Source organism: Mus musculus, chromosome 7, assembly GCF_000001635.26.
Source record: "Mus musculus strain C57BL/6J chromosome 7, GRCm38.p6 C57BL/6J".
NCBI lineage: Eukaryota > Metazoa > Chordata > Mammalia > Rodentia > Muridae > Mus > Mus musculus.
This window is the reverse complement of record NC_000073.6, coordinates 65328172-65349247: the sequence shown is the minus strand read 5'-3', so window position 1 is coordinate 65349247 and position 21076 is coordinate 65328172. Positions and strand designations below refer to the sequence as shown.

The 21076-nt window shown below is 39.6% G+C and overlaps 1 protein-coding gene across 13 annotated transcripts in view; it reads left to right on the top strand.

Moving 5' to 3' along the window:
* Positions 1-21076, top strand: part of Tjp1 (tight junction protein 1) — a 231686-nt gene that overhangs the window by 178603 nt on the left and 32007 nt on the right. For all 13 annotated transcript variants that reach the window (XM_006540786.4, XM_006540785.4, XM_006540783.4 and 10 more), the window contains 8 exons: positions 5509-5633; positions 6529-6631; positions 8822-9098; positions 12102-12205; positions 12583-12751; positions 13069-13216; positions 19483-19622; positions 20219-20324. In XM_006540786.4, coding sequence (XP_006540849.1) covers positions 5509-5633; positions 6529-6631; positions 8822-9098; positions 12102-12205; positions 12583-12751; positions 13069-13216; positions 19483-19622; positions 20219-20324 — 1172 coding nt within the window. The remainder of the gene's footprint in view (positions 1-5508; positions 5634-6528; positions 6632-8821; positions 9099-12101; positions 12206-12582; positions 12752-13068; positions 13217-19482; positions 19623-20218; positions 20325-21076) is intronic.

Sequence of the window (21076 nt, the reverse complement as noted above, 5' to 3'; positions counted from 1 at the left end):
GCAGAGGACTATCTTATCTGGCTTTAGTGGGAGAGGATGTGCCTAATCCTGTAAAGACTTGATGCTCAGGGAAGGGGGGTGCTGTGTGTGTGTGTGTGTGTGTGTGTGTGTGTGTGTGTGTGTACGTACACCCTTTCAGAGCCGAAGGAGAGGGGGATGGAGAACTTTGGGGGAGAGGTAGACCAGTATGGGGACAACATTTAGGATGTAAATAAATAAATAAATTTAAAAAGGCATGTGCTGTTGCCATTACCACCTGACTCTCATGTTCTTTCTCATGTAGAATCTAGCCAGTAGTATATATCAAAAGATGTGTTCATTTCCATACAATGTAACATGAAGGAATGTTGTTTTTTTTAAGTAGCTATTTTTTCCTTAAAGACTTTAGTGAGATTTTGTTTTGTTTTGTTTTGTTTTTTATTTGCATGAGTGCATGCTGTGTGAGTGAGCATGCCTGTGGAGTCCAGAAGAAGGTGTCAGATTTGCTGGAGTTACAGGTGTTTGTGAGCTGATAAGCCTGGCTTCTGGGGACTGAACTCCCCTCACACACACCCCAAGAGCAGTAGGAGCCATCTCTCCAGTCCCTTTTAAAGGTTCTTAAAAGATAGCTTTTCCAAAGCAAGTTGCAAGACTTTTGCCAAAGAGTATTTCAGTTGACTTTGAGGCTGCAAAAGTACAGTATCTTTTAAATACTTTTTTTTTTTTTTGGTGTTCTAAGTTGCTCCAGAATAAAATGTGGAGTGTCTAGAGCAGAGGCTGCAACCTTTTTTCTGAAAATCCAGATAGCAATGAATATATGGCTTTACAGGCAATAAATCTTTATCATGGCAATATACTACCCTTTAGCTGTATTGCAAAAGCAGCCATAGTAGGTAAATGAATGAATGTGGCTATGTTTTAATACAACAATATTTATAAAAGCAGACAGTTGGTTGGGCTGAAGAAACAGTTCAGGTAGTAAGATGCTTGCTGATGTCCAAGCTTGAGGACCTGCGTTTGACAGTCCTAGGTAGAAAAGCTGGAAGAGTTGCCATGTGTTTATAATCTTAGCCCCGGGGAGTGCATGCAAGTTGGGCTCACTGGCAGGCAAGTATAGCTCAGTTGGGGCCACTGAGAAACCCTGTCTCCAAAGTAAGAAACAGGTAAATGACACCAAGGTTGTCATCTGACCTCCAAATGGACACATGCATGCCCACACTTGTATACATAATAAAAAACAAGAATAAATGGCAACCTGGACAAATTTGACCTTTGGATCATAATTTGCTGACATTGACCTAGAGCAATAACCTTCCAGGTTTAGTGTAAAGAAAGAGGAATCAGCTAGGATGTCCTTTTTTACCAAAGATTCTGAGTCTTTTGACTTAGGGTAGGTTTGAACCACCATTTTAAAAGATGCACTACTTTGAGATGCGCTATACTAAGAAATTGTGACAGAGGAATGAAAATGTTTCTTGCTGTGTGATGGTGATGGAGATGATGATAGGATAGTGAGTGAAGGACATGGAACACACAAGTGATGGTAAATCCATAAGAAACTGCCATGGCTTACACCTTAGCTTTTCTCTTTACTGTCAGGAATAATGTGATGGGACTTATTTTTTCATTTGTATTCTCAAAGGAAACCTGGGTTATCTCATAATACTAAAACCGTTGAAATGCAGTTCTTTTTTTTTTTTTTTTTTTTTTTTGCTTTGTTGTGTTGAGTTTTTGGCAGGACTTTGCTATGTACCTTAGTTTCCCTTGAACTTAATATGTAGGCCAGGCTAACTTCAAACTCAAAGAAATCCTGGTGCCTCAGCCTCCTAAGTACTGGGGTCTGGTTCATTCTTGAGTTCCACTTACTGGGTATTCAGTCTCTATGGAGCGCTCTCAAAGAGTCTGGAATTGTGTCAAAGGGAAGCACAAGTCAGGCTTGATATGCATGTCCTCTGGGTTTTGCATTCAGGTGCTCCTCAGTGACAGCCTTTTCAGGGGAGGACGTCCTAGTTTTCTAGTTCCTTAGTTAGAGTACACCCAATACATTTACTGGGCATATGAGATCAATAGTGATCCACAAAGCCCAAGAGTACTGTCCAACAACCCTATTATACAATCCACATACAGAAGATAAAAATTTCAGTTTTCACGTTTAAAAAAAGATTGAAAGTTTTCATATTATACAATTGAATGCAACCAGAATATCATTTTAACATGTAATCAGAATTTTAAAATTATGTACATTTCCTCATGCCGTTGTAAAATGTGTGCATGTTTTACAATTTGAGCCTATTTCAGGCAGGACCAACCACATTTGCAGTGCTCATAGTCATGTAAAGGCCATCGTACTTTGAGCAAGCACCAGCTGTAGCTTAAGGTGCTACCCCAACTAACATGCAAGGAGGTTGGAGTCTGCTGCACTTTCAGCATAACACCCGCTTTGCTCTCAGCTGTTCTTCCTTAGAAACTGCATGCATTTTAATAACACTTTGAGAAATAAGATGAATACTCAGGAATGAATTAGGCATTTTAATTTTCATATTAAAGTATTATGGTAAAATTTTAGAAGATGAAATTACATAACCAAAGAAATTAAGGGAATCTATAGGTAAGCTTTAAGGAAATGATTGAAGAAGAGGGAAACTTGGGATGAGAGTGCCAATACAGTGCAGGGGCCGTGGCTGTTTAATAGGTGGTGCCAGGAGAGCTGTTTAGCCACATAGAAAGGGATGAACTAGGACTTCTTGGTACACTTCATGTAAAAATTAACTTATGATGAATCATAGGCTCAGGTGTGGCTAGAATCATAGAACTTAAAGAAGAAACTACAAAAGTAGATAGATATTGACATTACATTAGGAAGTGCTTTATTAAATATGTCAGAAGCCCAAAACAAAAGAGAAAACAGGTAAATTGGGCCTTATCAAAATTGGAAACGTTGGTGTTTGAAAGGATACCATCAGAAGGTCCAGCAACAGGCCCAAAGTGGGATCCAGCTTAAGGGGAGGTCCCAGGGTCTGACACTATTACTGAGGCTATGGAACACTCACAAAAAAGGATCTACCATGACTGCCCTCCGAAAGACCCAACAAGCAGCTGAAAGAGTCAGATGCAGATGCTTGCTCCCAACCAATGGACAGAAGCAGCTGACCCCTGTTGTTGAATTAGGGAAGGCTGAAAGAAGCTGAGGAGGAGGGTGATTCTGTAGGAGGACCAGCAGTCTCAATTAATCTGGGCTCCTGAGATCTCTCAAACACTGGACCACCAAACAGGCAGCATACACCAGCTGATATGAGGCCCCCAACACACATACAGTAGAGGACTTCCAGGTCTGAGTTCATTCAGAGATGAACCTAATCCTCAAGAGGCTGGAGGCCCCAGGGAGTTTAGAGGTCAGCTGGGGTGGTGGGTGGCACATCCACATGGAGACGGGTGGGGTGGGGGGGAGATATGGGATGTGGAGCAGTCAGAAGGATGGATGGGAGGGACAGGAATGGAATATGGAGTGTAAAAGATGGATTACAAATAAAAATTTTTAAAAGATAAAAAAGAAAAAAGGATACCATCAAAACAGTGAGACGACAACACAGAACAAGGACACATCTTGATAGGACCTTTTTTGAAGTTTGTTGTTACCTGCACTCTTATAACTAACTCAGTAATGCAAAGATGTAACTCAGATGAGAAGTGAGCAAAAGCTCTAACTAGACACTTTTCAGAGATGTGTGACTAAGCAGTAAGCACAGTGAAGGGATGCTCAGCATCCTTAGTCATCAAGGAAGTGCACCACTGAAGCCTGGCTGTCAGCATGGAGACAAAAGGATGCTGTCGTATGCTGCTGATACTAATGTAAAGTGATGCAGCCATCGTATAAAACAATTGTAGAATGTCTCAGAACTTAACTATATAGCTACCATGTGACCCATAATTCCACTTCTAGAAATATACCTGATAGTAAAAGCAGATACTCACTTAATGAGTAACATGTGAATGCTCACAGCAACTTTGTTTATAATATCCAGAAGTAGAAATAACACTATTTGTTATTTACCCATTTGCTAATGAATGATCAATAAAATGTGCTATATCTATATAATATTTAGCAGTTACAAATAATGGTATTTTTTAGAATGTGTTTTGCTCTGTTAAGACATAATATATCTGTAAATGGCTTGGTGATTGTCACAGCCCTCACTTCATTTGTATGCCCTTTAGCAATGTACATACTGTCAATATGAAACTTGATAATGACAGTTTGTTATAAAGACAGCCCCGTCCTCACATAATACAACACAATAGAGGCATTTATGCTAGGGAGGCAAAATTGATCTATTGGAAACTCATTGTTATTATGTACTTTATTAGTAACTATTAGGTTATTTTTATTATTTAAATAACTTTGTGTATGTGCACATATGTGGCAGATGTCAGTACCAGGTGTTATCCTCAATAGTTGTCAGTATGAGTATTCTGTCCTAATTCTAAACCAGAACTCACTGAAGAGTTTCTTATGAAATTCAAGTCAGCAACACAGAGATTAAGATGACCCACCTGCCTCCACTCCCCTGTACTGGCTTACATGCTTGTGCAATTATACTTGGCTCAAACAAGTTTTAAAATCAAACACTAACCCAAAACAACCCAAAGATACACTAATTTGATACTTAACTGCTGAAAAATGATGGTAAAGTATTTGGATCTTGTGATTGCAATGTGTGTCTGTAAGAGCAGAAAGTCTTATGTACAGTAAAACACTTGTAGTAGCAACTGAATCGGACCTGAGGTATTTCAGGTGTTGTCATCTCCTGGGCACAATGGCATCTGCAGTACAGAGTGTATATGCTGTGTGTTCAGAAGCAAGGCTGCAGAGCAGTCTTCACACTTTGAAAGGGTTGAATTGTTTTTGTTGTGCTAAGTTATTGAGTCAGTTATAGAAACTTTTGTTCTTTCAGAAGTTTGTAATATTATAATTTATTTAGTTGAAATATAAAAAAAGATTGTTAATGTGGTACATTTCCTATTCATACAATATATGTAGGACAGTATAGTGTTGCTGTGTAGAGATTTCCTTTTGAGACTTGTAGAATTACTGAAGTTGAAATACCTAACACTTGATTTTTAAGGTGCCCATTGTACTGTGTAAAATGACAGATGGCTTATGAAGTAAGTCTGTCCTTTCTGAGCCAGGTGTCAGTGCTAGTGATGACCACACTGAACTCTGCTTGTCCCTTTAGGACCCCACCTGATTATCAAAAATCATTTAGGATCTTACTGCTCAGAGTTTTAAAATCAATCTAGTACTTGTAGAATATTTATGTAGTTGACATTTTTAATATTGCTCTGTCTGGTGTATAATTTACTGGAACAGACGTTCTCATAGAATGGACTGATGACTGTAATATGTAACCATCAAATGAATACAAATCACAGATGCAATAAGATTATAATTTATAGTTTCTACATTATTTGTGCTGGTAAGCAGTTTTGTTGTCCTTAATACAACTATTTTACTGTAATTGCTGTTTTTAGGCTCCTGGGTTTGGATTTGGAATTGCAATCTCTGGTGGAAGAGATAATCCTCATTTTCAGAGTGGGGAAACCTCCATAGTGATTTCTGATGTGTTAAAAGGAGGGCCAGCTGAAGGACAGCTACAGTAAGTGTGATCCGTCTGTCTGGTGTCATGTCTCCTGTTTTTTCCCACACTCATTGTTTTTGTCCTTAGTCACGGATCTGTTTTGTTAGTGATTCCAGCTTATTTACACCCTGTACTGTACTTAGGTAATTTCCCTCAAGTGAATATACACTATGTTGAAGAGATCTTTCTACGTGGTGCAAGGAGCATCTAGGCAACTGTAACCAGCTCAGGTGCAACTAGCTTTTGAGGGCCTTTCACAGGAGAGTCTATACTAAGGAGATTAGTGCAGTACAGATGATAAGAAGGGCGGGAAGGGGGGCTGGAGAGATGGCTCGGCGGTTAAGAGCACTGACTGCTCTTCCAAAGGTCCTGAGTTCAAATCCCAGCAGCCACGTGGTGGCTCACAACCATCCATAATGAGATCTGATGCCTTCTTCTGGTGTGTCTGAAGACAGCTACAGTGTACTTACATATAATAAATAAATAAATCTTTAAAAAAAAAAAAAAAAAGAAGGGCAGGAAGGAAAGATTCAGACTATTATCAGAAGGATCCAAAGACATTTAAAAGGAGAGAGACTTAATGTTTAATGAGAGTACCTCCGTTAGTTGGTGACTTAGTGTCATCTAGTGTTCTAATCCAGCTAATTACCGGTGATCTTTTTGTTTGTTAGTGCCGGTTCTGTTCAGGCGGCTGGGGAAACGCTGTCCTTTTCAAAAGGAAAAGGAACTGCTGCCATGGGGTTAGTTACCTGCTAAATGCTCTTGTGAAGGACCTGCAGTGAAAGCTGATGCTGGGTTACATTGCTCTAAAGGCAAGCAGATTAATTAACCTGCCATTCAACGAAGACTTTAGCTTTCTAGGTCTTATGTGCTTTTCTTTAACGTGTTTTTCTGCTGTTCTTTCCTGTCTTAGGGAAAATGACCGAGTTGCAATGGTTAACGGAGTTTCAATGGATAACGTTGAACATGCTTTTGCTGTTCAGCAGCTAAGGAAGAGTGGGAAAAACGCAAAAATTGTGAGTATCTTTTACGTTCAACTTAGTAGAAGTATCAACTACTCTTAATACTTGTTTAGTATTTGATTCTTCCCTCCCCGCTCTTTGAATCTCCTTCCTGTTTTCCGAAAGGGTCTCTCTGGGTAGTCTTGGTTGTCCTGGAGCTCTGCATAGACCAGGATGGTGTACATTCACACAGATCCTTCTGCCTCTGCCTCCCAGGTGCTGGGATGAAAGGTGTGGGGCACTACACCAGCTTCTCCTTCACGTTTAAGTAAATGAAGTCAGTTCCAAAGTCAGTTGTTGTCCAGTGTGAGTGCTTCTTACTCTTCTGTGCTATGTACCTAATTTAAGTTGAGATAGAAGTTTTCATTTATAAAAGGAGAGGGGGTGGAGTCTCATAGCTTAATGCTGCTGTCTCCTTTATGTACTTACATTAGCCTGGATCGTGACGAGCTGTGTGCAAGTGCCTGTGGCCCTCCCTTCAGGTTTGAGCTTTGTTTACAGGGAACACTTTACCTTCCTTCTCTGACCCTACACAGCTACCACCCTTGTTAACTCTGATGTCTTAAGGAGAGAGAAGAAGCCAGGATTTTCTGAAAAAGAGTTGTTCAGGGTGTATTTCAAGGTACTGTCTTAAAGGCAGAGTCTGAGATTGCAGGAAGCACTAGCGTGCCCAGTTTATGCATGCAGAGTATGACTTGGCTGCAGATTGAAGTAGAGGTGAGACTGACAGGGAGGGAAGAAGGCAGCTGTCCTTCCTCTGTTCTCAGTAGCATAGGGCTTGTCTTTCCCACACGATGGCTTCCCTTGCTACTTGTCCTCCAACTTCAAACAATGCTTGCTTGCTTGCTTGCTTGTTTGTTTTCACCAAAAAGACCCACTCTGGCTTATCTGGATAGTAGGAAGCAGAATGTTTAGTGTTGGCTCAGCCTTAGAAGGTATTTAGCCATGAAAAAAATATAATCTGGAAGGAAGTAGCAAGACAAGATTATTAGGCATTTATCAGGCAGAGCAGATTTGAAGTAATTTAGGAGAGATTAAAATTAAAGCTACACATCACACAGGTTGGTAACAGGAAACCTCTTGGAAGTGGGTGTCATTAAGAATATACCCTAATGGTGAGGTTTTGTTCACATACAGAGATGGTCCACTTGATCTCTGAGAGCACAAGAAAGAAGTATTAAATAAGTGAGACACACACTGACTAAAGTGGGCCGAGGAACCAAGACCTTCATGAGTGATGAAAGAAACCTGTTAGGCAGTTTCATTGAGCGGGAACAGATGCAGATGAAAGGATTGCTGAACAGCAGCAAGAATGCTGCTAGTAGTACTAATGAGTTAATAGATGGCCTAATCAATAAAAAGTATCTTTTATTGTGTCAAAACACATGGCTGGTGAGGGGAAGAAACCAGTAGAAAGTCATTTACATGTGACTGCAAGTGAAGCCCTGAGGAAACAGAAGCAGATGGAGAAATCAGAAGTGAGCAAAAAGTTTGAGTGGCTAAAGGTGTCAGAAGACAAGTGTTCCCCAAGAAGCTCTTGTGGGCCCCAGGAGACCCAGTGTCCCAGTGTGAGGGAGCCAGGTGGCTTCTAGGATTACAGAACTGCACATTCAGAAGATGCATATAGATCTGGAACTTAGAAACAAAGAAGTGAGTGGACAGGGAACACTGAAAACGAATGCAAGAATGACAAGTTATAAATTGGACCAACACAGAGACACAAGGCAGTTTGTGTTGGGGAAATGTGCTGAGCTCATGAGCTCCTACCAAGTAAGTTGTGCATTAGTTTGTGATAAATAAATGTATCACTTAGTATGTTGGGACAATTACACATATTGATAATGATGCACTGTCAAATTTTGATTAAGGAATGAGGTCAGGCTTGTGAGTTTGTTGTGGTTTTGGTTACAAAGTGTTCATAAGATATGTGGTATCTTTAGAGTATAGTTCTAATCCTTCATTATTTTACACAAGTATTAATTATCACCTGGAAAATTGTTATAAATTCTGGAAGGATTTAGTAAATTTACTGTTTAGCCAGATCTGTTTTATTAAGAGAGTGGAACACAGCCATTTTGGAACTGTATTGGTGTGATTACTCTATTATCTCCTTTGTATTTACATAAGTCAAGGGAAATGTATGTTTCTCCTATGAGTGGAGAGTATATGACTATCGTTCAGTTTATTATTTCTTTTTGTTTGTAGACTATCCGAAGGAAGAAGAAAGTTCAGATCCCTGTAAGTCACCCAGATCCTGAGCCGGTGTCTGATAATGAAGACGATAGTTATGACGAAGAAGTGCATGACCCAAGAGCTGGCCGCGGTGCTTTAGCGAACAGAAGGAGCGAGAAGAGCTGGGCAAGGGATAGGAGTGCAAGCAGGGAGAGGAGCCTGTCCCCTCGCTCGGACAGGCGGTCCGTGGCCTCCAGTCAGCCCGCAAAGCCCACCAAGGTCACACTGGTGAAGTCTCGGAAAAATGAAGGTATCACTGACTCTCACTGTTCTCACGTGAGACTTTTAAAGCTAGTTTAATAAGAAATACAATGACCATCTTATCTGGTTTTTTTCCATTTCTCTTTCTAGTCATGTTATCTTGCTAAGAGTCAAATCCTGGTAAGGTAGACATTGGGATATTTTGGAACCTTTTCTCAAATCATTTTGTTGGTGCAAACTTGTAGTTGAATTTTGGTTTTATTGGAACAGGAATAGCCAAATTCAAATTGTGCTAGCAAGAAATGTTGGGCCAGCACTCAATTGAAATGCTGTGGGTTTCTTTACTGTTAGAATCAATAGTAGTATGACCATAGAAATAAATCTAAGGACTTACTTGGAGAGGAGAGATGGGCTAATTTGTAAATGGAAGATTGATGTTCTTAAACTGAATTTTCTACTCTCTCGCTTCACCAGATTGTTAGCTTTTTAAATGGCTCTTTGATCCTGCTGGCTTGTGGTTATGTAGGGCTTATGACTTTGGTTTTAAAAATGGTGGAGAAAGTGTTTTGAAGGTGAGCTTTGGTCTAACCTGCTCACCGTCCTGTCACTGACATTTCTTGCCCTCTCCCATGGGCTCCCATGCTCTTCATGGTGCTCCTTCCCTCACACTTGGACTTCACTTCTAGTGCCTGCCTCCCAGCCCAGAACCATTCACAGGCCACCCTGTGCCTGCGTAGCGCAGCTGAGCTAACTGTTAGAACAATGTTTTCTTTGGACTGTTGTAATTCTCATCTTTCTGAGGTCCACACATCTTTTCATTTCCATCCTTCTACCTTTAACGTTCTGTCTAGTTTCTGTCCAAGAACTTTGCTTGCTGTCTTGTGTAGCTAATCTCATGTATTCCGGGGATTCACTGCTTGGCTCATGTCACCACCTCCTTCTAGTCCACATCAGTGCACTCTGTGCCCAGCCAGCTTAGACATACTCAGTTGTACGGAGGGATTCCTCAGAATCGGCCACACCGAGTTCAAGGGAATCACAGTCTATTCTTGTTTTTTTTTTTCTTTGTGTTTCAAATGAATATTTTTCAACTATATTCCTGTCAATCCAATTTCTCAGTCAGGTAAGTATAGTTGATATAGTACTTTTCCTTGACATCTCTTGCTTGTATGATGAACATGTCCCAACTCCCAACCTTACTGTCTCACTTCTGTCTTTCTCTGTTGCTCTTCTTTTCCAGGCTGCTGCTGTCTGTCTCTTCAGTGGACTTTGTCAGTTTTGTGACTGATCTCAGGGTCTGTCCCTTCCACTGAACTCTGTAGAATGTTTTCTAAAGATTCCATCTTAATTGTTTCTATTTGTGTTTGTATCAGTGTCAGGTATCGAGATTTAGGACTTCATCACATCTGCCATGTTCTTTCCTTCACCTTTGGTGTATTTGTTTTGCATATCCCCAGCCTCCTGCACAAAACACACTCTTCATTCAGGTTTAGTTTTAGTGTTTCTTAGGTGAAGTTTTAGCTTTGGTATTTCTTTCTTATACTTCTCTGACCCTGATATTATGACCCTGAGGTATGCATATTTGGTCCCATGTTTGCACTAGTAAACTACCATGCACTAGTAAATTACTATGGTAACATCTTTTGCTCTGTTATCTTAAGTTGCCAAGGTGCAGGGACTATCTGATCTGTTTCTTTAATTTGTAGTGCTAGGACATAGTTACTATGTACCCAAAGAAATACCTAGAATAAAATAGTAAACTGATATACAAGGAATATTTTGGCATTATCTATATATTGATATTTATGGTCTTTTTTTTTTTTTTTTTTTTTTTTTTGGAGACAGGGTTTCTTTGTGTAGCCTTTACTGTCTTAGAACTAGTTCTGTAGACCAGGGCTGGCCTTGAATTTACAGAGATTCGCCACCTGCCTCTGTGTCCCAGGTACTGGGGCTAAATGATGCACCACCATCACCCAGCTCAGTTGTAACCTTTTCCTAGTGAGTAAGATTATGTCCTTAGTCCCGTATTTTTCTATGATGAAATTGCTGTTTTCAGAGCACTTAACATTGCCTGTCTGGATCTCCCAATGTCATTACTATTCTACTCTGGTTCTAGTTCTGCTTCTGTGTATATTCTTTGCATATTTACCTTACGTTAATCTTTAACTGAGATGAACATTTAGACTCTAGCAGTGCAGGCTTCATACTTTATCCTACATTAAAACTTGTTTGTTCGTCTTGGCTTTTAAGTTTGGGTTTTTCTTGAATTTTATTTCTTTTAAAACAATGAAAGTCCTCCCTCCTTATTCCTTTCACAGATCCAGAACGTTTCTTTTTCTGTTGACACAGGACTGATAGTTACAGCTTTTGTTTTGTCTGTCTTACTGAGATAGTCTTCACTGTATGGTCTACACAGTCCTGTCCTGTTTCAGCCAATGAGGGTGAGCATCATTTGTGTGCTCTACCGCACCTGACGTCAGTTTTGTCTTTTAATTTGTCATTTCCTTAACCTCTTCGTTACTTGCCCACAGATAAAATGACCATTTCATGGGTGTGTTGTAGGTTGCATAAATGAGAGCACTGTATATTAATTCTTACATCTGTTAGTAGCAGGCTGTACTAAAGCTCTTGAGTTTCTTCAGTAGAGGTTTGTACATACCTACGAATGAGGGGAAAGAAAACTAAAAATTGAATCATAGCAGTCATCAAAAGCCTTTTCAGACTTCAGAGTTTCTTAAGCTTCAAGCAGTTCACTCAAAAGATTGTGTTCTTTAAACATTACAAGAAGCTATGTCATCACATAATCCGGAAAAAAAAAGATTACATCTTTAGGCCTTCTCCTTTTCAATAAGATGGAGATAGTAAGAGAGTGTCATTTTTTGAACCATGTTTTATTTTGCTTTTTCTTGACTGCATACTTTTCAATGATTTAAAGATAATAGCTTTAGGTGCAGAGTGGTTCATAAGGACAGTAGTTTTAAATCTTAAAATTTAAACTGTACTTAATTGTCTTAGGGCTTTGAACTAAAGATATTTAACTGTATTCTTCCAGAATATGGTCTTCGATTGGCCAGCCATATATTTGTAAAGGAAATTTCACAAGATAGTTTGGCAGCAAGAGATGGTAACATTCAAGAAGGGGATGTTGTCTTGAAGGTATAGTTATATTTTATATTATAATAAATTAAACCAGGGAACAGAGTCTAGAGTTATTGTGTACTCTCTGTTGGTGTGTGAAGTGGTTTTGCTGTGGAGAATCATCAGCGCTTGTCCTGCTCCTGTGAGGTATGGGATTAGCCTGAGAGAATTAATTACTGCAAATATGTATCCTTCACCGGGATAATTTTGGTAATTGTTCCAGACACTATTGAAGTGCTTTCTAGTTTGCTCATAGGAATGCTTTGGATGATGTAGAAAAGTGTAAAGGTCTTCAAGTGACCTGACGAGTTTGTCCTTTCCTGTAACATCAGATTTAAGTTTTAGTGTGTATTTTGTTGTTTACTTTTCAACCTATAGCTTCTTTTCTGTTACAGATAAATGGTACTGTGACAGAAAATATGTCATTGACAGATGCAAAAACACTGATAGAAAGGTCTAAAGGCAAGTTAAAAATGGTAGTGCAAAGAGATGAGCGGGCTACCTTACTGAACGTCCCTGACCTTTCGGATAGTATCCATTCTGCTAATGCCTCGGAAAGAGATGGTGAGTATGGTTCTGTTTGGAGCGTCCCACTGATTTGCTTCTTAAAGTATATGAAGATTGGATATGTTTGATTGGAATGATATTTTTCTACAGGAGAGATACCTTTGCACATACATTTGAATGTGTGTTTGTGTCTGTTGTCACTACACACAAATACTTTGTAGGTCATGTCATTCACCGTTGTAGTTTGGTGACCACTAGAGATGATATTAACGTTTCATATATTTTATGTGAAATATACTCTTAGCTTATTTTTAATATTACTAGAATTCTTTAGTGTAGTCATTTCATGGGAAAATCATCTTTTTATTTAACAGACATTTCAGAAATTCAGTCACTAGCATCAGACCATTCAGGTCGCTCGCATGACAGGCCACCCCGCCGCAGCCAGTCACGATCTCCTGACCAACGTTCAGAGCCCTCCGATCATTCCACGCAGTCTCCACAGCAGCCCAGCAATGGCAGGTAAAAACAAAATACATTTAGAGTTACTTATAAATAAGATTAGGAGATAAATATTTCTTTTATTACTTAAGATTGTGTCTATTTTTCATCCTCAACTTAAAACTTGTATAAATAGAAGACAGTCCTTTTTTTTTTCTTTTTAAAAACAAGATGCTAGGTAGTACATTTAGTATGTAGGCAGCCAGAGAAGTGTTTCTTTGTGCTCAATTCTGGCTGGTAGCACAGAGGCTCTATTAACAGTATAAAAATATGTAGACATGGGATAGACTTTATTTACAGTAACCATAGTTAAGAGCCAGCCTGTCTGTCATGGATAAAGCTACAGAGACGTACATATGTAATAGAATAATGATTCAGTGAAAGGAGGCACTCCATCACTTTCAGTAACATAGACATAGCCCAGGTTATTCAGGGGACAGAGAAACACATGAGTGAGCTTACCTCTGGAAGCATAGACACTTAAACCTCACAGAACGAGAGGAAAGAAGGCTGGGCAGGAAGTAGTGAAGAGGTGCTGTCAGAGAGTGCAAAGAATGCCCAGTGCACTGTCACTAGTTGTCATATAGTAAAGCCGTAAGTATTCTCATCAGATACCACAGTTGCATTTGAGGAGATGGAACTATGGTCATTGCGAGTGATGTACATATGTCCAAGCAGACATATCAAACACCTTAGTACATATAATTTTACTGTGATTATATAACATTAAAGAGAAGAGAAAAAATTCAATCTCATAGCTCAAGAGACAGATTAGAGCTAGAAAGTGTTGACTTGAAATTTATCTGCATGCAGATGTTACTCAAAACTTCAGAAAGTCACAGAAGTTACTAAGAGGAATCAAATGAAGATAGGCCATGAACCAGACTACAGAGAGTAGGAAAGTGAACAGGTGAGAGAAAAGACTGAGAACTTTGCAAGTGCTTATTAAGCACAGTATCTGGGCTGGTGTGTTGTTCAGTTGGTAGAGTGCTTGTCTGGCATGCATAAATTCCTGGGTTTGATGCCTCCAGTAAAACTACACATTAGAGACTCCTAATCCTAGCACTTTAGAGGTAGAGACAGGAAAATGTGAAGTTTAGGGTCATCCTAAATTATATAATGAGTGTCTTAGTGTTACTGTTGCTGTGATGAAACACCATGGTCAGAGCAGCTTGGGGAGGGAAGGGTTTATTTGGTTTATACTTCCACACCACAGTTCATCCTCAGAGGAAGTCAAAATAAACTCACGCACAGTACGAACGTGGAGGCAGGAGCTCATGGAGAGGCCCTTGGAGGAATGCTGCTTACTGGCTTGCTTCTCATGGCTTGCTCAGCCTATTTTCTTATAGAACCCTGGACCACTAGCCCAGGGATCAGACCACTCACAGTGGGGTTGGGTCCTCCCTCATTCTCACTAATTAAGAAAATGCCCTACAGACTTGTTTATAGTCTGAGCTTATGGAAGCATTTTCTCAGGCGAGGTTGCCGCCTCTCAGATGACTCTTAACTTGTGTCAAGTTGACACAGACCAGTCACAGTGAGTTTGAGGTCAGCTTGGGACACATAAGACACCCCCCCCAAAAAAAACCAAAAAAAAAAAACAAAAACAAAAAACAAAACCCTGTTAAAGCTGTGCATTTATAAAGGTATTTGTCTTTACTCGAATAGTAACAGAATATTTGGTTGCTGTCATTACATCTTGCTTAGCTTTTAGGTATATGAACGCCATCCATCCTTGGTACACTTCAAGCTATGGGTCTGTTATGTGGATTTCAGTCTTTATTTTGCTTGAAATGGTCTTTAAAGGATTATTATGGTGTATCAAATGCAAAATTGATTTATTGTTTTTAATTGATTGTTTTTTACCTGCTGTAAGCTATCTATTCTAAAAAGCCCATATTACCTTGAATGTCATTCTGCTACAGCATTCTCATGGAGCCAGAACTAACATCTCTGGTGGAAGCATGGAGGAGGCAGTCATAACTTAGTACATTCTTTAACCTAGAAACTGAAAAAAAAAAAAAAAAAAAAAAAAAAAAGGAATAGTAGTAATCAGAGTTTCAAGAATGTAGCTACTTTGAGTGCAAATAAATTCTGAATCATAGGAAGTTCTCTTTGCTTTCTTGTTTGGTTTGTTACTTTTGTTAGCATGCATTCCCAAGCACTGGGCTTTACTCCAGTACCTCTTCCACCTTCCGCCTCCCTGCTTGTCCTCTTTCCTTTCCTCATACTACAATCCACATGACTGAAACCATGAGGTACTTGTCTGTGAGTCTGTTTTATGTCATTTAACATGATCTCAGCTGTCCATTGTCCTATAGATGTCATAATGTGACTCTTTCTGAGTGAATTAAACTTTATAGTGTGTGTGTGTGTGTGTGTCTGTCTGTGTGTGTGTGTGTGTGTGAGAGAGAGAGAGAGAGAGAACACACAACAGAGACAGTCTTTGACTTTATCCTCTCATCTGTTCTGTTGATAGGCAGGCACCTGGACTGATTCTTTAACTTGGCTGTTGTGAATAATGTGATGCAACCGTCTAGTTTATTTGGCTTTATATCTGAAAGGGGTTCAGCTAGGTCATATAGAAAAATCTGTTTTAAACTTCTTGAGGTCTTGAGGAATTTGTGCTGATTTCCATAGTGATTGATAGGGTTGGTTTGTTTGTATAGAATTGGTGTGTTGGCTTTTTTTTTTTTTTTTTTACTTTTTTTGGGTAACTATTTATTGCACATTCCTTTGAGTGTGAACTTTGTAAATTTGTAGATGACATCATGTTGCAGTGTCAAAGGTTGAATACCCTGGATTTCTCTGTCCCCTGAATCGTGGCCACTTGTTTCTCTTCTCTTCTCTTCTCTTCTCTTCTCTTCTCTTCTCTTCTCTTCTCTTCTCTTCTCTTCTCTTCTCTTCTCTTCTCTTCTCTTCTCTTCTCTTCTCTTCTCTTTTTTCCCTCTCTTTGTTGTTGTTAGTATGGGGTAAGGTCTCACTATGTAGGACATGCTGGCCTGGCTTCTGTCTCCTCAGTGCTGGGATTAAAGGTGTACCCTACTACTCTGCCCTGCTCTTGTTATCTTCTTGATGGTAGGTAGCCATTAATGGTAAAATGGAATCTCATTATAACTGTTAATTTGATAGGAAGTTCCATTTGTTATTTTAGTTTTTTCCTAACAAGTTGGCATCCTTAACTTCATTTTGAAAACTCAACTAATTATTATTAATATTAATTATCTTCAAATAACACCATGATGTCCTCCTCTCTTTCAGGAGCTTTAAGGATTTTTATATGGAATACCAGTCCTGTGACTTTTTAAAAATTCAACATTCCATTCTATCTGCAGTGACACCCACAGTCATATATAAACAGGGACATTAATGAAAACGTCTAAAGTAAAAGCTCTTATGATCGCTCAGATGTACACTTTGTATTACACATTTATTTCATGAACTAGACACCTCATCAGAGACCCAGGACATTGACTTAAAGTTATAAAAATGATCATATTTAAATAGAGCATATCCTTTTTAATTGAAAGTAGTTGCTTCTAAAGTAGTTGAAAGTGCTGCTTTAAAAAAAAATGAGTTTGTAACTGTTTTAAATATTCTTGTTACTACTGTTTGTTCCTCCTGAAAGAAATGCCTATACCAAACCCTGAGTTCAGGGGCATCTTTTGCTGACACAGCTCATGACCCAGCCATGTGTGGTGGGGATATTGTGTGTATGAGCAAAGCACTGCCAACTTAAAACTCAGATCTTGTGCTAAGATGCTATATTTGGGGTCCAGGCCTTAGAACTGTTATAGCCCACACATAGCATTAGAATTCTCTGAGACTCGTGAATTTAAATGACCAGGATGTTCTGTTTGTAGTAGCAATTTCAAGCACTGAGATGGCTCAATCTGTAAAACCCTTGCTGTGTAAGTGGGGATCTGAGTTCAAATCCCAAGAGCGCATGTAAGGTTGTGTCCTAGTTCTCCTAGGTGAGAGAGGTAGAGACTAGCAAGTTCCCAGAAGCTTGCTGGCCATCCAGCCTGCCTACACATGGCAAAACAACAAAAGACCCATCTCAAACTGGAGGACCGACCCCAGTCCTTCCCAACAGTTCATTATTTGGGGATAAAGTATTCAAATATGTGAGTTTATGGGAGCGTTCTGATTCAGACCACCACAGAACATAAATAAGAATTTTATTAATGTGTTATTTGTACAACGTGGGGTTCTATAGCGACATTTTTGTTGAAACATATGTTTGTCCATATTCGTACATCCATTATCCTTTTCTGTCACAGTTCTTCTTGTCCCTTTCCTCTTCCCAAATGGTCTCCCTTCTACTTAGATGTATATATTATCACTCTAGGTTCTACATGTAAAAGATAGCATAAGATGTTTTTCTTTATGAGATCGATTTAACGTGTGATCTTCAATTTATTCAGCTTTCTGCAGATGAATCATTTCATCTGATGAAATGGTCAGGGTAGTCTGGTGGAAGGCGTAGTGATAAGCTTTTCTGCTCACTCAGAACCAAAATAGACAAAATAGGAAATTTGAAAATAGTCAGTTCCAGGACTGGGGGAGATGGAGTGGTTAAGAGCACTGGCTGCTCTCCCAGAGGACCTGGGTTTAATGTCCAGCACCCACATGGCAGGGAACCCACATTCCAGTTCCAGGGAATCTGACACTCTTACATAGACATATATTAGGCAAAACAGCAATGCACATAAAATAAACGTTTTTGTAATAAACAAAAAAAAAAAGGTCAGTTTCTGTATGTATGTAAAAGGTAACTATGAAACCCTTATTTACAGATGAGGAAATATAGAATGGTCCTGTTGATCACTGTGATACAGTTCTCCTTCTAAAACCCTCCAGTCAGCTCCTCCTATGTGCTCTAGATGTTATCAGAGCACAGGATAATTGTACCACCGTCAAAAGCCTAATGACATCAGTGGGGAAAAAGCTCCCTAAAGTTTTTCTTCAACTGTTTATTAAAATTTTAATAAGAGGTCTGGTGTTTACGCCTCTGATCCCAGCTACTTGGGGTACTAGGCAAAAGAATATCACAAATTCAAGGTCTGGATACATCACTACAGAGCAAGTTTAAGGCAAGCCTTGATAATTTAATGATGTCTGCAGTCTGGTGGGTGCTTGAGTGTTAGAAATATGAGAGAAAGCCTGTCAGCATACCTATGATCAAGAGAGTGAGTGCGGATTATGGGAACAGTTTATTGTAAAGAAGCTAAACATAAAAGGAGCAGAACTACAAAGCATTGGCTGCTAGGAGTGATGCTAAGTCTAAATAGAAGAAGTACAGACAGCTGTTTCTTCATCTTCTAAGGCAAAGTGCCTGCCAATACAACCTCATGCCCTCAGGCCTCAGATGGAGCCTTCTTGGAAGGGCTCAGCCTCTGGTCAATGAATGTTAAGAGAATTTACATTATGTTGCCAGATGAACTTGCAGGGCAGGGTGTTTGTTGTCTGCAGTGTCTGGGAAGGACATTTGTGGGAGGTAACTCATTTGGAAGCCTTGTACTGTGCAGCCATTTGACAGTAGCTTTCATATGGATCAAACATATAACCTATAGGGTCTCCAAGCCATTTCACTCGCAGGTTTTCACTTAATATTGCTCATTGTTGATCCTGATTGCTACTTTGTTTGCATAGTAGATAAACCACAGAGCCTCTATTTCTAGAAAGTCCATTAATGTGAAGTATAAAAATTTCTTCAGACTCCATTCCATCTTTAATAACCATTTTTTATGGAGCTTTTAGCCAACGTAAAGTTCCTCATTCAATTGGGCTATGTTATGTACAAACGAAAAAAATAACCAAAACTGGACAGCAGGATGGCTCAGTTAGTTGTAAAAGGGACTTCTTACTGGTGGCCCCCACATGCGGGTGCTAGAGAGATGACTCCACAAACCTGTCCTCTGGTCTCCATATATGCACCTCAGTATTGGTGACAATACACATATGATGTGCACATGCACTCACATATACACACACATCTATATGTTTTTGTCTTTAGGAGCTGTCTCTACTAGAGCTCTTTGGAGGGTGTGATGTTTGCTTCTGGACAATAAGTGTGGTTGATAAACATGTCTGGGAGCCTACATTTAATGCTAACGTGTGCTTGCATGCATGTTTGTAAGACATGCATATTGCCTGCCATCCTTGTTTCAATTACTAACTTGGGGAACTTTCCCCTGGTTCTAAAGTTGTGTTGCCTCTTCTGTTCTCATGAAGTATTTTCAAAATCATCCTTACTCTCCTCATGTTTTTATTGTCATGATTAGTCTCCGGAGCAGAGAGGAAGAGCGAATGTCTAAACCTGGGGCCATCTCAACTCCTGTAAAACATGTAGACGATCATCCACCCAAAGCAGTGGAAGAAGTTACAGTTGAGAAAAATGAGAAGCAGACGCCCACTCTTCCAGGTAAGCAGAGCCAAAGAGCCTTTGCTTCCAGAGCAGGGCCAGCATTTGCAGATGTTAAAGGTCAAGTATTGCTAATAATACGGAGTTTTCTAAATATACATACATCTTTCCTTACTGTGGTAAGAGTATAAACCAGTAACCTCATGAATGTTTTTATTTTCTAAGTATAGTTATTCATGTTTAACAGCTGCTTGCGATAAGGAAGGATATTTTCCAACCCTGCTCATTAGAAAGATAAATATTACAGACCTAAGGGGTGGCAGAGTGCTCACCACGCTGTCAGGTGGCCTTGGGTTCATCACACAGTACTACAGGGATGGCGTGGGGATATTAGATTGATTGCCTTCAAACACTTAAACAAAAGTTAGGTTAATACTGGAACTGTTGGCTTCTATTGTGCCTGCCTTACTCTAGTTGGCTAATGGCAGGCAGGAATGTGGGTATTAGAAAAGACATCTTTGTGTAATGAGCATGGCAACGCAGAGAAATGCATGGAGCCTTGGATAATTGTTTTTCTGTTGCCCTCCTTCCTGCCAGTGTCTCATGAGGCTTGCTAAGTCCTGACAATTTAAGTCGTCTTTGCTTCTTTTTTCAAGAACCGAAACCTGTGTATGCTCAAGTTGGACAACCAGATGTGGATTTACCCGTCAGCCCTTCTGATGGTGCTCTGCCTAATTCAGCTCATGAAGACGGGATACTTAGGTAATGTAGTTTCAAGCCACACTGGCCTTTGTATCTATTAGATGTTTCTTAGCGTGCAATTTGAAAGTCATGTTCCTATAGCATTGTATAGTGCTTGGAGTACTATGATTAACAACAGCAAAGCAACCATTGTTTGTTTCTTTTATTACTATCTTTCTTTGCTAGTTCTTAGGTTAGTAACTAAAGGGTAAAGGTTTGTTTTCTACTAAGATGTCAGAATGTCCACAAGCTTTCTGTGCCGTAAAGATAAATACTTGATAGTGAGCACTGACATTCTGAGCTGATGTCTGTTTGTTGTTGCCTCCTATTGGGTGACATGTGCTGAGGCCCTAGCCATGGTGTCAGCAGCACACCTTCAGTTGTCTCAGCCAAGAGCATCTCAGTGTGCTGCCTGGAGAACTTCTGATTGAAAAAGCATCCAGAATTCATTGAGAGTCCAGACCACTTACTTACTACTTTATAGGTAGATTTCATAAAATTTTGTGAGCAAAATTTAAACCTTCATAGTCTTTAAATCTGTTGCTTTTATCATAAAAAGGACATGATGTCAGAGTACTTGATTTCCTAAGGTTCAGTAGATCCAAGAACTCTACCAGCCCTCAGTATTTTCTGTACAAAAAATTAAAATACTGCACGTGTTGTTTCCCAGTGCCTAGGCAGAAGCAGATAGCTTCAGAAGTAGGTGAGTAGTAGAGCGTTAGTATTAGTAACAGGTGATTAACTGAATCATTCTTGGGATTGCTTGGACTTAT